This window comes from Biomphalaria glabrata, chromosome 15 (genome assembly GCF_947242115.1).
Source record: "Biomphalaria glabrata chromosome 15, xgBioGlab47.1, whole genome shotgun sequence".
In the NCBI taxonomy this organism is placed as follows: Eukaryota; Metazoa; Mollusca; class Gastropoda; family Planorbidae; genus Biomphalaria; species Biomphalaria glabrata.
In genome coordinates, this window is record NC_074725.1 from 32230003 (window position 1) to 32248494 (window position 18492).

The window sequence follows — 18492 nt, forward strand, 5'->3', positions numbered from 1 at the left end:
AACTAATAATAATAATAATAATAATCTTTATTATCCGGAAGGAAATTTGTCTAACAATTGATGACCTTTACACCTATTTCTCTGTAGACCGCAAGTTCCGAAAGATTTACTCTATTACTTTACTATGTTCAAATGCGTCTTTGTGTAATGTCTCCAGTTCTTAAGATATACCTTGAAATATAATCATGTTTTAATGCTTCTTACCTTGTTTATCATTACCTAGTAAATTTATTAGTTTCAGTAATTGATATATGTATATCTACCTCTTATTTATCAGATCACGTGTGACTGGATTAAAGACTTATTTAAAATAATGTGACTTGATTAAAGACTTGATTATAAACTTGATTGAAGACTTGATTATAAACTTGATTAAAGACTTGATTATAAACTTGATTAAAGACTTGATTATAAACTTGATTAAAGACTTGATTATAAACTTGATTAAAGACTTGATTATAAACTTGATTAAAGACTTGATTAAAGACTTGATTATAAACTTGATTAAAGACTTGATTATAAACTAGATTAAAGACTTGATTATAAACTTGATTAAAGACTTGATTATAAACTTGATTAAAGACTTGATTATAAACTTGATTAAAGACTTGATTATAAACTAGATTAAAGGCTTGATTATGAACTTCATTAAAGACTTGATTATGAACTTGATTAAAGACTTGATTATAAACTTGATTAAAGACTTGATTATAAACTAGATTAAAGACTTGATTATAAACTTGATTAAAGACTTGATTATAAACTTGATTAAAGACTTGATTATAAACTTGATTAAAGACTTGATTATAAACTTGATTAAAGACTTGATTATAAACTTGATTAAAGACTTGATTATAAACTTGATTAAAGACTTGATTATAAACTTGATTAAAGACTTGATTATGAACTTCATTAAAGACTCCATTATGAACTTGATTAAAGACTTGATTATAAACTTGATTAAAGACTTGATTATAAACTTGATTAAAGACTTGATTATAAACTTGATTAAAGGCTTGATTATGAACTTCATTAAAGACTCCATTATGAACTTGATTAAAGACTTGATTATAAACTTGATTAAAGACTTGATTATAAACTTGATTAAAGACTTGATTATAAACTTGATTAAAGACTTGATTATGAACTTGATTAAAAACTTGATTATAAACTTGATTAAAGACTTGATTATGAATTTGATTAAAGACTTTTTTTAAAGAAGAATTTGTGTATAGGTGTATACATTTTATTGTTCTGTGAGACCTGAATAGGTGTTCCATGAAATACTGAACTACTAGGCCGCCACGTGAATTAATCTCTAAAAAAAATACAAGTAAAGTGTTCCGCTACACAGAATGTGCGAAGTGTACCGTTAAGGACACAATTTTTGGAATCACTGACTCTGTTGAATTATCATCCTTTTTTTAGAGTCTTTATCTTATCTTATATAATACAGACGTTACTTCAAAAAAAGAAGATGATTACGTCCTACGCGTCATGCATTTAGTCATACATATTAACTAATGACTTAAATTCTGCCAAGTCACTGGTTTTCCTGGCTAGCTCAGGCAACCCATTCCGTGCTCTAATAGCACTAGGGAAGAAGGAGCATTTGTACAAATTTGTCCTAGCATATGGGACGAGGAATGTGCCTTTATCTTTGTGTCTTTCTGAGTATTTTATTAAATTTAGTTTTTGTATTTGAAGATTATGGTTCAGTGTTTTATGTATGATTGCTACTTTACTTTTGAGTCTTCTGTCCTGAAGGCTTTCTAAATTTAGTGATTTTACTAAAGGTGTTACTCTAGTCAAATGTGAATATTCGTTTGTTATTAATCTCACTGCTCTATTTAAAAGTCTTTAAAAGAAAATAAACTAATGTATTCTTCTCCTTTTATTAGTAAATTCTTATATAAATTCAGGAGTTATGGCGATTTTAAAACTATTTCATTGATCTCACAGGTTTTGGGTTTGGCTTCTCCTACAGCCCCTGTGTGGTCATGGTTGGTCATCACTTCAGAGAAAGAAGAAGTCTGGCCAACGGACTGTCCGTCTCAGGATCCGGAGTCGGGTCTTTCGTGCTTCCGAACATCATGAGCCTGCTGCTAGACCAGTTCGGCCTCAGCGGCTGCCTCCTCGTCCTTGGCGGCATCATGTTAAACGTATCAATGTTCTCTTTGCTTATCCGCCCTCTCACCAGCTACAGCAAAACCGGAAGTAAGTTTCTCCATGACGACGTCAGTAACAAGCTCCGGGCTAAAGCCGTCATGAAATGTGAGAACACCCCGGACGCCAAGGAGCTTCTGAAGCTGGTTGGCGGCGAGCAGGACAAAAAGGAGAACGACGCGGTTCTCAAACATTTAGACACTGACGTCTCGCAAAACTTATCTGACATGCAGGTGATTGAGATTGAAGAGATCGGCTCTCACAATCTGACCCCGGCCAGGTACGCCAGCCACGGGGATCTTTTTATGGCTTCTCTGCAAAACATCCCCAACGAGGACGTGGAAGAGATGAACCGGCGTTGCGGGTGCTGCAGTGCGAGAACCACTGCCCAGGAAGCCAAAAAGAAAGGCCCCAGACAAAAACTGTTTAACTGGTCTCTCTTGAAGAATCCAGTGTTTCTGATGTATGCAGTGTCTTGCAGTCTGGCCAACTTTGGCTACCCGAACATCTTTTTCATGTTGCCAGCTTTCGCCGAGCAAGTAAGCCAAAATGTATTTCTAATTATTATTAAATATTTATTTGGTTTTACTTCTGCTAGCTAGATCAACATTCAAAATTATATTTATTTTTTTAGTTACACTTTTAATGTGATTCGATTGGTGCTCAAGGCAAAGTAATGTTAGGGGTGTGGCAGGGTTTTCATCAATGACGGAAAAACTATAAATAGCTAACCTTTAGGTGAATCCGGTGTGCAGAATACGGGATGTGTTGATGAGCTATGCTTTTTTTTTTAAAGTGTTATATTATCACAATACACTAACAATACTGATGTTTAAAAGTTACACTCCATTTTTATTAAAGGGAAACTCCGAAGGTTTTTCAAATTTGAGTTATTGACATGTTTAAATTCTGCGTGAAAAGTTGTAATAGTAAACATTGTACCATTTTGTATTTAAATGCTTAGAAACATTTATATTAAATAAATTAGTCAGTAAATTCTTGACATCTAAAAAAAAACGGGATTCTTTGAGATTTTGTTTTAAGATAGTTCATACGTCACTTCCCTCAACAATACTGAAAGAGAAACTACATGTAACCAATCGTATCGCTACATTCTTACAGTAGCTGTTAGGCTTAGTGACGGCCTAGTCCAGAACTATGATACAGTTAGTGGTTAGTCAAGCATGTAAATCTACTTTTAATACGCATTTTTTTCTTTGCATACAAGATCCTAGATCTAACTGCATAGATGAAAAAAATATTTCTTTTACGAGAATGTAAACGTTACTGTATGGTCTCCCGTTATACAGAAGTCAATAGATTAAATTAAACGTAGTTGTGACGTCACATAGAAACCCGGTGAAAGTCTGACTGTTTTGGATGCGCAGGAAAATTACGTTGGAAAAACATCAATTACTAAGTTATTATTGCAAATAAAAAACAAAGAATCATATATTCATTATCTGTAAATTAAAACATATATTATATCAAAAATTGTCAAAACCATCGGAGTTTCCCTTAAACAAGGAGAGAACAACCAGCAGAGACTAATACACAGTGACTACACACTACTGACACACTTAAGAGTAAACCGTCAACACGGGAACATACTGAACAGTAGAACAAGGGAGACTACAAGAAAACAAACAAACACACATACAATATACATAAACATAAATACACATATAAATGTAACATAAAGGTATATTATAATTTGTGTGGGCTTCTTAGTTTGGCAGAATCAAATTTTGAAGCTCTTCCGTTTAAAGCTAATCTTTTGTTATTTAGTTGACAATGCTGAAGTTTGAATTAGCGTCTTGGGTATTATTTAGTTTATCGTTAAAATTTCCGAAAACAGTATTTTGTAGAAAAATTGGTCTAAAAAAATTTTTAAAAACGGTTTAATAAAAAAATATTTTAAAAATAATAAAGCTTATAATGATGATTATTATATTGGCTGTTCTGTTTGACTGCCCCAGACTTGCTGATCCCCGTCTCGACAGGTCTGGGAAACCCAAAATTCTCGACCTGTATGGCGACATTAATGCACTACGCAAGACAGCAGGGTTTCTGTCCAGGGTTTTTGCAAGAGAGGATTTGAGCCTCTCAGGCCCTCACTCTAATGGAGTTTGATGATGATGATGATGATTATATTGGTTTGAGGAGGCTACGAGGTTTTAGCACTCGAGTATGAATTCAGGTCATTTTTTTTTATAAATGCAGTTCTCCTCTCACCCCTGGTCCAGACAAGTGATAGGATCATAGCTTATTGAGAAAAGCTAACAGCGAGAAATTTCGCTAAATAAAAAATAATTGGTAAAACTATTTGCAATCACACAGATTTATTATGGCTAGTCTAAGGTCTATGACAAATTTAATTACATGACTGATCTAAAGTAATTGACATAATTACAATCTACGTTTTCTCTCGTAATTATTTTTCTCGTTTCGATAGTGCCCTTCATTTTGCTCCTTTGTATTTCACTATCCTGATATAATTAAAATTCATTGATTCAATAACTTTTTTATGTGCTAGCAGAAAATGTTATACTTGGTATTGAATTATGGGAGAAAGCATGCTCTTTTTATACAACATAAATTAATGTTTATAAATCTAAAATCAATTTAATTTAATGAGGGTTAAATCAACGTAGCATCGTCGATTAGGAGAGAAAGAGTTTATATACGCTTTCTTACAAAAGTATTCATTTCTCTTATTGATGATTTTGCTCGTTTTGTAATTTTAAACCTTTCTTCATTTACAGAATGGACAAAGTCGCAGCAGTTCGGCCTTGCTGGTGTCCATTATAGGAATCACTGACCTCCTGGGTCGCCTCTTTCTGGGCTGGTTCTCAGACTTGAAGCTTATGCCTAAACGTTACGGGTAATGTGCTGTACCGTCGTTGTCGTTTTATATCAACTATTTATTTGATTTATATCAGGGGTGGGCAACCTTTTTGTATCGAGGGCCGCATTTAAAAAAATTATGATTGGGGGCCGCATATATATATATATATATATATATATATATATATATATATATATATATATATATATATATATATATATATATATATATATATATATATATATACTTACAACTTAGAAAAATACGCTAGCTAACTTATAATGTCTTTTAATTCAGATTTATACCGTATTATACATTTACTTTTACTTTTTTTTCACACTCCCAATTGAGGAATTACAACAAGAGTTAGAAATTTATGTATCCAATTTTACGATTTTTTTTAATTTGCTATTGTCTTTTATATCACAACCTTTCACCACAAATGTACAGCTGTACTTACTGTGAAGTATTTAAACTGTTTACACTCGTTGTTAATGTTCCGGAACTGTGGAACTAGCTTACTTGTTGTTATTCTTGTGACTGCTGTCAAATTACAGTCAGTCAACATCAACCTGTGATTACACTTGTTTATTTAAAAAAAAATGCTAATTCACATATGTATGTGTACCCAAATAATGTTAAAGCTTAACAGCAAAGGTTCTTTTTAAGTGTGGAAATAAAACTTCTGACACCCATTAAGTTACCGCGGAAGTACTGACTTTAAAACTGTTTTTATTAGTCAAAGATCGAGCCCCATCAGTTGTTACACTTGCTATCTAGTTCGAATCATAGCCAACACTCAACACAGTTCTTTATAGCATTGAATAAATACTGGCCTGAGATTGTCTTTTAGACCTAGTGTATTGAGGTACAGCTAGGAAAAGCAATTTTCGTTTCCTTGAAACTTTTTATAATAAGAGAATTCCAATAATTAAAAGGTATTTAGAATGTAGAATATATTAGCATTTTTATATGTATATATGTGGGCACACAGCGGGCCGCATAAAACACCTCGGCGGGACGCTTGTGGCCCGCGGGCCGTAATTTGCCCACCCCTGATTTATATGATCTTCAACACCTTCACTTTCAAGATTTAGCTATCTCTTAGTCTGTTGGACCGTTGGGGCACCACGCAAGATTCGTCGACTGTTTTTCTCCATTACTCTCTTAGATAGAACCTCTTTCAATGGCAGGCCCATCCATTCTTTTATTTTGTCTTCTCATCGCTTTCTCTGTCTGCCTTTTCTTCTTTTTACTGGTGCTGTTCCCTGAAGGAAGGACTTCGCGAGTCTCAAAGACCTTGTAATATGGCCATAGAGTTTTAGATTGCGTCATCGCTGGGGGGCCCAATCGCTGTAGTAACCCTGTCTCGTTTCGTTTGCGACGCGGTCTTTAAATATGATACCAAGGATTTAGACGATAATCGCATGCAATTACAGTATTTTAACAATGTGTGCCTGTCAAGAGGTGGAATAAAAAAAAGTGAGTTAAGGGCCTTGGATTTGTATCCTTCACAATTGTCTCCCTTAATTTCCCGTAACGGTTTTGAAGTTGTCATCTTAGCTTCCAAGAGAAAACGACCAAACGAAAATTTTATTTTTTACTTATTTTACAAAGTTTACCCCCTCCCCCCCCCAAGCAAACAATGGGTTTGCCTGCGTTAGACGTGACAAAATATTTAGGTCAAAGGTGGGTCTCCAAAGCCACGTGAAACACAACACTCTTTTAAAGACTCGAAAATAATGTCCTAATAAACAGGATGGCAGCCTGGTCGGGATGGCTGGCCTGGTCGTGCGGTTTGCACGCTGGACTGTCGTTCAGATTTATCGATGGTCCCGGGTTCAAATCCTGCCCGCTCCCATCCCCCCGGCGTCCTGCGGGAGGTTTGGACTAGGAAGTAAACTATCTTCAACTCTGAAGGAACATCCGAAACATGTCAAACAAACAAAACAAACAAACAAGACTTTAAACATTGCATTAAAACACAAATAACACATGCTGACAGAAATTTTCCAAAAGGTTACTGCTTATTACGGCAAGCCCAGTTATTGACCTTGAGGATTGAGGCGAAAAAACACCTATTTAACACAATCGTATTCCCAAAAGCGACGCACACGAGGCATGAATGTCAGACAATCGTATTCCCAAAAGCGACGCACACGAGGCATGAATGTCAGACAATCGTATTCCCAAAAGCGACGCACACGAAGCATGAATGTCAGACAATCGTATTCCCAAAAGCGACGCACACGAGGCATGAATGTCAGACAATCGTATTCCCAAAAGCGACGCACACGAGGCATGAATGTCAGACAATCGTATTCCCAAAAGCGACGCACACGAGGCATGAACGTCAGACAATCGTATTCCCAAAAGCGACGCACACGAGACATGAATGTCAGACAATCGTATTCCCAAAAGCGACGCACACGAGGCATGAATGTCAGACAATCGTATTCCCAAAAGCGACGCACACGAGGCATGAATGTCAGACAACCGTATTCCCAAAAGCGACGCACACGAGGCATGAACGTCAGACAATCGTATTCCCAAAAGCGACGCACACGAGGCATGGATGTCGTCTGCAAAAATCGAGAGATAGCACAGAATCAATGGCCTGAAAGGATTTTACGAGTTGTCGGTATTAACTCTTTCTCTCCGTAATTATTTTTCCACGTTTTGAAGGGGCTCTTCAACTTGCTCATTACTATTTCACTACCCCTGTTATGATTGGGCTTTAATAGCTTTGTTGTTTGTTATCAGAAAATGTTGTATTTGGTATAGAATTAAAGGGAAATGCGGGCTCTTTTTATATAACACAAAGTCAAGTATAAAAAAAACATTAATTTAATATAATGAGGAACAAATCAACGATGGTATCGTCGATTAGGAGAGAAAGAGTTCGGGCCAGACCTTGCAATATTTAGGGCAATATGATGAAAAGGTCATCTGTTTCTGTGGCCCACGGTTAAACATGGTGTCCTGTGGCCAGCAAAGCGATCTAGTCAGGGGCCCATTAAGATTTTAGAACTCAGGGTGGCCCTTAAAATTCCGAATTTTAAAAGTTTTCACTGAGATTCGAACATAGAACATATAAACAATAAATAAATGCACGCTTATCATTTCCATAGATTTTTGACATATTAATAGCTACATCTATTAATTAGAATAAATGCGTTACTGTAAATTTGTTATTATTTATATTTGGTTTCAGGTTTATGGGATGCATTGGCATTAGCGCCATACTGAATCTGGTAGTTCCGGTAATGACGTCATTTGAGGCTATGGCGGCGTATGCTGCGCTCTATGGGTTCTTCGGAGGGGCTTTTTGGGCTTTGATTGCAGTGCTCTTGGCTGAATCCTTAGGTATGTATCACTGCTGAGTATTAGAGTATTTTGGGGCTTTTAGTGCAGTGGCAGATGAATCTGTAATTATTTATGTAGCTGTCGGGTATACTTATATATATATATATTTCGCTGTTTATTAAATTATGCTAGCCTTTTTGGCGTTTTGATCTGTAGCTCTAAGCAGCTTGTGAGTCACTGTAAAATACATTAATTAACTGGATCTCTGGCAAAAAGCGAAATCAAAACTTTCTGAGTAGAGAAAGACGGACAGAATCGTGTAGGTATTGACATTTCCAAGAGAATTTTTGGACTAAGACTGAGACTGCTTTATTAATTCATATGGATATTTGTTGTGATTACAAGGACACTTTTCTCATATAAAGACAAAACAACAGAAACATTCACATAAGTAGAACAGACACAGCATAAAGAGCGTATTCACCGACTACACACAGGCATCTTGGTCCTTTTCATGTTTCCTGATCGAGTTGCGTTGATATAGTCTGACCGAATAAGGAATGAACGAGTTTTTTGGACCTCTCTGTTATTGTCTGTATCGCAGAAGTCGCCCACTTCGCGACGACTTGACGTAGTTATGATGGAGCGGGTGGCTGTTGTCTTACAAGATTTTTCCGATTTTTCTTACACATTTTTGTTCAAATACTTCATTTAAATATGGTAATGTTGTGCTCGTGATTTTTGATGCCATTTTTATTAAGTTTTCTAAGCGGCGCAACAGTTTAGATGAAGCTTTGCCTTGTCCACAAGTTATTCCATATCTTAGCAGATTTTGCATAGTCGCGCCGTAAAAATTATCTAGGATCTTCTTATTTAGTTTAAAACTATTGAGTCTGTATAGGAAAGGTAGTCGCTGGGCTGTTTTTTTTGTCAGAGTTCCAAGTTGTTCTTCTCATGAGAGTTTGTTATCAATGATGAAGCCTAGATATTTATATGACTTCTCTTGTTGTATCGATGTAGTGTTTATCTGCAGTTCGTGTATCATTTTGTTTTTCTTTCTTTGGAGTCTATCTAGTTGCTGCCGCTTATTTCAGAGACAATATAAAATGTATTAATTATAAGATTGAAGTCGTCTCTTAATGTAACAATCTTTTAGTGTAGTGTAGTTTTGCGTGATCAGTACTCAAATATGGATCTATAACAAATATGCAAATACAATATGACCGCATTCGCAACACATTCTCAAGAGTACATTGTGCCCCGAAAAATTTAGGCCAATGAGCCTATAATTCCACAAATAGCCTACTTCAATATTAACGACTCTAGTTAATCTCGTAGAACACTTTTTTCTTCATGTGACTGTTGAGCCCTATTTCTGAGAGACACTCCCATCAACATATATCGCTGGTTAAGGTGGCTTTCGCTCTGGTGGTAGAGGAGCCAGCCATTTCTCGTTTGGCACGCTCTTCTTCCAGAGCTGAGGCCCATGTTTTTATTTTCGCTGGACATCGCTTTCTTGGTCACCATCTCTCTCCAAGAAGTGCAGTCGAGGACTAAGTCTTCCCAGTGGTCAGTATCAATGTCCACTGCTTTTAGATCGCTTTTGACGTCATCCACAGATCTGAGATGGACATGTATGATAAAAAAAAAATCATTGTACTGCGTATGTGTGTGCGTGTGTGTATTAAACAAATTATACATGATTTGATGATAGTGTGTGTTGTTGCCTGTGATTGACTGTTAGCACCGATCAGCTTGGAGACAACTTAACCGCTATAGGCGTAATGTATCTAAACAAATAAAACTTCAAATAACTTGAATAACTTCATTTTGTAAACAAAACTAGATAGAACTTTAATTTTAATATAGACAAAATCAAGTTAATATGAAACCAAATACATGGAGTAGACTTAAGTAAGAATATTTCTTGACATGATCTAATTCACTACAATAACACAACATTTCAGTCTCACGTTCTGGAGTCGTCTCCCCTAAGACAAAATGACGACAATGCCACCTAAGTTGCATCAGTCACAATCAATCGCTAACCTCTTCCCACCGTCGCCATAGAAAAACACACTCACACCATAACTGTGTGTTCATGTAATTTGTTAATGTTCATCTGTTGATATTAGTATTTTGATGTTCGTTTGTTGATGTTGTTTAGGCGACGTTAATTAGGTCATGTTAATTAGTTGATTTTAATCAGGTGACATTAATTTAGGTGACGTTTATTAGGTGATGTTAAGTATGTGATGTTAATTAGGTGACTTTAATTAGGTAATGTTAATTAGGTGATGTTAATCAGGTTACGTTAATTTAGGTGACGTTTATTAGGTGATGTTAAGTATGTGATGTTTATTAGGTGACTTTGATTAGCTAATGTTAATTAGATGATGCTAATAATGTAATGTTAATTAGGTGATATTAATTAGGTAATGTTAATTACGTGACGTTTATTAGGTAATGTTAATTAGGTAATGTTAAGTAGGTGATGTTAATTAGGTGATGTTAATTAGGTAATGTTTAATGTTAATTACTAGACGTTAATTAGGTAATGTTAAGTAGGTAATGTTAAGTAGGTGACTTTAATTAGGGGATGTTTCCCTTGTCTGTATTTACCAAATACGAGCTATAAATCTACAAATACAAAACAAAACCTAATTAAATACTCAGAAAGACACAGAGATAAAGGCACACTTCTTATTCCATACGCTGAGATGAATATATGCAAATGCTCCATCTTTCCTAGTGCTATTAGAGCATGGAATCAGTAGCGCTAAGGGGTTCTATGAAACCAAGACCACGACCATTAGGGGCCCACAGCCTGTGACGTAGCAACAATAACTCAACGGGGTCAAATGCTCTTGGGCCCATAGCTGATGACAAGTTGGGGCCCCCATGAGATTTAGGGGATGATATCAAAGGGAAAAAAAAAACTCTTTTGTAAAAAAAAACGATAAAAAAATAGAATCTACAAAGCTCCCTCAAAGTGTCCTAAATTTTATACCAAAACGTTATATTCGTTTTAAAACATTAATCAGTGTTTAAAGCTACAGTAAGCGTACTATCGACTTAGATTACCTTAATGTAAGAAACTGCTTTCAACCAGGTTAATTGTAATGGTGGCTATCCCTGATGGTGCATTTGAAGTAATCATTCCATTCTTTTTTTTTCCTCCTGTATATTTATAAAACCATTAATAGTATTAGAGGAATGGAAGGGGGCTGAACGGATTGAGCGGGGCCCAGTCTGGGATAAGAATAATAAGCGAAAATTATGATTTTTGGTTAATATGCATGACTAAACGAATGACGCGTAGGACGTAATCATCTTCTTTTTTTAAAGTAACATCTGTAATATATAAGATATAAGATAATGATCTTATATAATGATTTACACCTAGAATTACTTAGCACCGGGCCTAAAAAAGTGCAGGGCCCACTGCTGCCGCATAGGTTGCAGTGGCCTAAGACGGCCCTGGGTGGGGGGGGGGGGAAGAGTTTGGTGTTAAGAAAATATTTTTGTGTTGTAGAGAAAGCAAAAAGCGGAAATGGGAAGAGGGGCGACAACAACATTTTGGTCTATAGGGATAGTCCTGATGGTCAAGAATCAAAATTGTGACATACCTGCTAATTATTCAATTTTTGGAAAGCTCAATTTGTTTCTTTTTTCTATATTTAAAACATAATTAATTTTAGATTCCGTTTACTAACAATTCTGAATATATTTCGTCACTTTGACAATTTTGGATTTTTGTTAGAGAATTAACTAGTTTGATTTTCATATACTTGTACAATAGTATTCCAGAAATGGGGTGTTGGGGGTCAGGGATATCTGATATTGTGTGGATTGTTCTGGAGTAGAGGATACTTGTATCATTTTTCTGTCTTTAGGGGGTTCATTGGTTAGGTAGTATGTCTTTGATATTAAATAATATTTCTATTACTATTATTATATTTTTAGGTTAATCACTTTTCAATTGTTTATGATTTTAATACTTGTGAATTATGAGAACTTACAAATAAAAACCTAAATATAAAAAAAGCCCACAAAAGAGGCAAGATGGCCCATAAAAGAGGCACATAAAGCCCAAAAAAGAGGCCTAAGGCCCAATGATTCCTATGATGATAAAGCTAAAATTGAATAGCGCAAATTCTGAGGTTTCCTTTTTTAAAAAAAATCTGTCTCTGGTGGTTTCAATAGTTAGGTAGTATGTCCTTGATATTAAATAGTATTTCTTTTATTATTATTATATTCTTAGGTTAATCACTTTTCAATTGTTTATGATTTAATACTTGTGAATTATGAGAACTTACAAATAAAAAACTATATAAAAAAAATAAAAAAAGCCCACAAAAGAGGCAAGAGGGCCAATAAAAGAGGCATATAAAGCCCCCCAAAAAGAGGCAAAGAAAAGGGGCCTAAGGCCCAAGGATCCCTATGATGATAAAGCTAAAATTAAATAGCGCAAATTCTGAGGTTTCCTATAAAAATAAGTCAGAGATCTAAACTGACTTCTTTCTGCTGTGTTAATTAAAAATACAAACTGTTGCACTTTGAGGGCCATAAGAGACGTTTGTATATAACAGGGGTTCTCAACCTGTGGCTCGCGACCCTCTTGGGGGGTCAATGGACGATTTGCCAGGGGGTCGCTTAAGACCATCGAAAATAAGGATTGTTTTTGTCTACTAATCTATTGTTGTGCGGGTGGGGGGGGGGGGTCCGCGGCAAAGTGGAGGATTGTAAAAAAAAAAAAAGGGTCGCCGAGCTTTCACATTATTTGAGTACAAATACATCTGTGAACAAGTACTATCTTGTGGATGCCGACTGTAGTTTGACAGCAGTCACAGGGATAACAACTAGTGAGCTAGTTTCACTGTTCCGTGACATTGCGTACGAGTGCAAACAGTTAAATACTTCACCTTAAGTACAACTGTACATTCGTGGTGAAATGCTATGATGTAAAAAGACAATAGTAATTTTGTTTTTAAATCGTAAAATTGGTTTCAGAAATCGCTAACTCTTGTTGTAATTCCTCAATTGGGAGTGTAAAAAAAGTAAAGTTGAATTATAACACGGTATTAAAAAGACATTATATACACAGTGTATTTTTCAAAGTATATTGTATATACAAAATATATTTTTATGCAGCCCCCCATTACCAAATTTTTCTTAATGCGGCCCTAGATACAAAAATGTTGCCCTAGCCCTGACCTAGGGATACCATATGACGTAATCATCTTTTTTTTTGAAGTAACGTCTGTAACTTATAAGATAAGATGAAAGTAAGTAAATCTATTTTGTTGACGTTAATTTGTTGATGTTAGTATCTTCATGTTGTTTTGTTGTTTTTTTTACACAGGTGTTGAAAAGTTAAGCAGTTCCTACGGTCTTGTGACAATATTCATGTCCACTAGCCTGCTTCCTGGACCAGCCATCTGTGGTAAGGACATAATAGTAAAATAGTGATATATATATGGCTCCTTTTGTCTCGAAAGGCAATGGATGCGCCCAAATGAGTCACTGGCTTTGGCTTAATCTTGAGACGGGGCAGAATCTGGTGTGGCTAATCAAGCCAATTCTAGAACGGCAGACTTTTGCCACAATTCGTACATGTGTATGCCTCTGATTTTAGGGCTAGCGGACAGGGCAGCTTTCTTTTTTTCCCTCTTGATTAAGGCCGCTTCAATTCTTTTGTTCTCAGCAAGGGTTGTCCCAGCACGCACAGTCTGTCTCCATGCACTCCGGTCTTTGGCTATGTTTTCCCACATACTTTCGCTGATGCCTGTGGCTCTCATGTCTCGCTTGCAGACATCTCTATATGTTAGTCTTGGGCGGCCCTTGGGTCTGACTCCTTCCACAAGCTCAGCATATAAGATATCTTTCGGGATTCTACCATCTGGCATGCGGGTGACATGTCCGAGCCAGCGTAATCTTCTTTGTGTCAGGAGAGCATACATGCTGTTCATATTGGCCAATCTCAAAACTTCCTGATTGGAGACATGGTCCCTCCAGGCAGCGCAAGTGGAAACTATTCAATCTCTGCTCTTGGTACATGTATGTTGACCAGCTTTCACTGCCATATAGGAGAGTGCTCACAACACAGGCGTTGTAGACTAGGATTTTGGTCGCTGTGGTCAATTTACCATTTTCCCAGACGCGCTTGGAGAGTTTTGCCAATGCTGTGGTAGCTTTTCCTATCCTTTTTGTCAGCTCGATGTCTAAGTCTAGGTTACTGACAATTGTTGAACCCAAGTAGTTAAATTCCTGCACCACTGAAAGGGTGTGGTTCCCAATTTGTATTATAGGTATTTCTGCGACGTCTTGTGCCAGGATTTCGGTCTTGGAGAGACTTATAGTAAGGCTAAACTCTTGACAAGCAGCTGCTAAGGCGTTCACTAGCTTCTGTAGACCTCCTTGTGAGTGAGATACGAGTGCCGCGTCATCGGCAAACAGCAGCTCCCTTATCAAGACACGACGCCTTTTCGTTTTAGCTTTAAGACGTGCCAGGTTAAAGAGCCTTCCATAGGATCTGCTATGGATATATATTCCGTCTTCCAGGGATTTAAAAGCACTGGTTAGTACGACTGAGAAGAAGATGCCAAATAGTGTAGGGGCCAGTACACATAGTGATACCTGATTAGAAATGCAACGTATTTCTAAGCAATTTTCAAAATACCTATTCCGAAACATATAATCAGAGATATAACTAATGTTTAAAACACAGCTTGTTGTTTTGTTATGAATTTCATTATGAGAGTTAAGCGTGCTTACAGTGACTACCGCTGTCATTCTGAGCTCTCTCTTATACTCTGCATTTTAGGCGTTAGGATGTACTGTGTCGAGTATATTATATAAAATTAAAAATTATGAATATGGGAAATAAAATTGATGTATTGTACTTTTTGGTGAATAGATGGATATATATATTTTTTAATTAAAGTTTGTGTGAATGTATAGAGCAGTGATGCACAACCTAATTTGACCTGCGGGCCATTTTAATTTCCAACCTTCGTGGGGCGGACCACATGACCGAAAAGGTACAACAACAAAATGAAATCGACCTGAATCCATTTGACTAGAAACTTGCATTAATAAATGAGACATTGGAAGTTTATCTATGGATGGCTGCCTGGTCGTGCGGTTTGCGCGCTGGACTGTCGTTCAGATTTATCGATGGTCCCGGGTTCAAACCCTGCCCGATCCCATCCCCCGTCGTCCTGCGGGAGGTTTGGACTAGGAAGTAATTATCTTCAACTCTGAAGGAACATCCGAAACATGTAAAACATTTTACAAACATTTTTACACCTCGGAACCCGGGCATGCTACACTGCCTCAGAGTGGCGCCCTGGTGGAAACGATCGTAGGATGAAACGATTAGGCTAAAGGGTAGCAAAACAAGACTCCCGTCGGGGTGCCTAAGGGGGTGCGAGAGATTCCTCATTGCACTGCGCGGAGTTGTAAAAAAGCTCCGACAACCTTGTCACAATCCAGGCGCTGTTCCTCAAGGGGCCGTTACATAATAAAAGGCGTGTCCCGCACGGTTAGCCTGGTATAGAAAAGGAAAATGGCGGGGGGTCTTAGTGTACTTGGCCTCTTGCGCGAGTCTGACCCACCCGCAAGACAGACAGTACACTGTTCTCATTCAGGCCGGTGAGAGGGAGCTCTTATTCACTTTAGCTGGCTTAGAGTCCCAAGAGCCGAAGGCTCAACTCTACCTGACAGTTTAAGAAGAAGAAGACACCTCGGAAATTCGCTTTATTTATCCATTTCAAATCTGAGCAACATTAGAGTTAGCTTTACCACCGACTCATTTTCTTTACTCTTTTTGTTAAATACTCCCATCAATCCTCCAATCTCAGTAATTTCTTATCTTATCTTATATAATACAGACGTTACTTTAAAAAAAGATGATTACGTCCTACGCGTCATGCATCTAGTCAAGCATCTTAACCGATGACTTAAATTTAGCCAAGTCATTATTTTTTCCTGGCTGGCTCAGGCAACCCTTTCCATGCTCTAATAGCACAAGGGAAGAAGGAGCTTTATTACAGATTTGTCCTAGCATAGGGAAGAAGGAGCTTTATTACAGATTTGTCCTAGCATAGGGAAGAAGGAGCTTTATTACATATTTGTCCTAGCATAGGGAAGAAGGAGCTTTATTACAGATTTGTCCTAGCATAGGGAAGAAGGAGCTTTATTACAGATTTGTCCTAGCATATGGAAGAAGGAGCATTATTACAGATTTGTCCTAGCATAAATATAATATATAAATATAATCTCATTTCGTTTAATAATAAAGATGTATACCTCTAAAACGTGAAGCGGCACTGCCTTATTATATAATACGCTGTTGTAACTCCATGACAGAATTCCAGTGTAATGTAAGAGTTAGTACTGTTACAAAGCTTCTATTAACTCTCTCCGTCGGTCTGCCTAGTGCTAATTGGTTATACGTTTTTTCTCATTCTCGTATCAAATTGAAAAGTTAGTTATAGTTGATAACAGTACAAAAATCAATCAAAACAATAATGTGTCCCTCTATTATTCCACACAGGAGCCATCAGAGATGCGACCGAGTCCTGGAACTATTCATTCATCTTCTGTGGAGTCATGGCCCTCATCGGCTCCATCATACCCATCGTGGAGCCAGTGGCCCAGAGATACAACAAAGCCAACCTGGCTGGAAAAGTCCCATCATAAGAACGCGAAATGAACATGCTATGAGCCTTGTGTCTCCTTTTTTTGGGAATATTTGCCAACTCCGAGTTATGAATTCAATTTAAAAGCAGCGCTTCCTGTTGATAGTAAACAGCAGAATGTTTGTTGTTTTCTTTACACAAGAGTTCCCGTGGAACGTGGGAGATCTTGTAACTGGCTAAAGGAAGATGAACACCTCAACCCTTCCTCCTCTCTCCTTCTCTCTCTCCTTCTCTTTCTCCTTCTCTCTCTCTCCATCTCTCTCTCTCCTTCTCTCCCCTCCTCTCTCTCTCCTTCTCTCTCTCCTTCTCTCTCTCCTCCTCTCTCTCTCCTCCTCTCTCTCCTCCTTTCTCTCTCCTTCTCTCTCTCTCCTCCTCTCTCTCCTTCTCTCTCTCCTTCTCTCTCTCTCCTTCTCTCTCTCCTTCTCTCTCTCCTTCTCTCTCTCCTTCTCTCTCTCCTTCTCTCTCTCCTTCTCTCTCTCCTCCTCTCTCTCCTTCTCTCTCTCTCCTTCTCCTTCTCTCTCTCTCCTTCTCCTTCTCTCTCTCTCCTTCTCACTCCTCCTTCTCTCTCTCTCCTTCTCTCTCTCCTTCTCTCTCTCCTTCTCTCTCCTTCTCTCTCTCTCCTTCTCTCTCTTTCTCTCTCTTGTCTCTCTGAGGTCTCCTTTTCCCTCCTATTAATGTTAATAAACAAAAGGTAATAAAGATTATCATTTTTTTTTAGAAACGAACTGCCAGTGTCAAGTTTCTTTAAAGAGAAACAAAATTTATTGTAGACCCTTAATCAATTTCCACTGAGGAATGTTCTGGTGATGTGGCAGGTCTGCAGCAGTACCGCCCTCTATGAGGCAACAAGAATCTTCTTAGGAATGTTAAGAGCAGTGATGGTATCTTTGAAGTCAGTTGTCATTATCCCCTCGGTAAATTGTTAATTTAGATAGGGCTAACAACCTGCCATTATGTGTTCGATTGACTCACCCACTTTTCCACATTTTCGGTTATGCTAACAACGTTAAGTTTTAGGATATACTTCTCATATTTTTTTTTTTAAATTACCTTGTCCTGTAATAGTATTATTATTATTATGTTAGAAATGAACGAGTAGTCATTCTCTGGCGCTGCCAGGGTCGAGTTTCGCTAAAGAGAAACAAAATTCATCGTAGTCACTTTCTCAGTTTCCACCGAGGAATTTTCTGGTGATGTGGCAGGTCTGCAGCAGTACCGCCCTCTGACAGGCAACGAGGATGTTCCTAGGAATGCCAAGGGCCTTGAAGGTGTCTGTGAGGTCAGTTGTTATTATTCCCTCGGTTGATATGACAATGGGGTATATTGTTATTTTAGACCATTTCCATGAACGCTTAATCTCCAAGCCTAGGTTCCCACATTTTCGTTTTTTTTTCAGCTCAGGTTATTATTGATATTATTATTATTATATCAACCATTGATTATTATTATTTTTTTTTTTATAAAAGG

The 18492-nt window shown here is 37.3% G+C and overlaps 1 protein-coding gene across 1 annotated transcript in view; it reads left to right on the forward strand.

Moving 5' to 3' along the window:
• The window catches only part of LOC106053892 (monocarboxylate transporter 12-like), a 53200-nt gene extending 35930 nt beyond the window's left edge, over positions 1–17270 (forward strand). The window contains exons 5-9 of the mRNA XM_056011828.1: positions 1963–2705; positions 4932–5050; positions 8229–8380; positions 13686–13766; positions 16881–17270. Of these exons, the coding sequence (XP_055867803.1) occupies positions 1963–2705; positions 4932–5050; positions 8229–8380; positions 13686–13766; positions 16881–17026 (1241 nt within the window). The 3' untranslated portion in view covers positions 17027–17270. The remainder of the gene's footprint in view (positions 1–1962; positions 2706–4931; positions 5051–8228; positions 8381–13685; positions 13767–16880) is intronic.
• The last annotated feature ends 1222 nt before the right edge of the window (positions 17271–18492 follow it).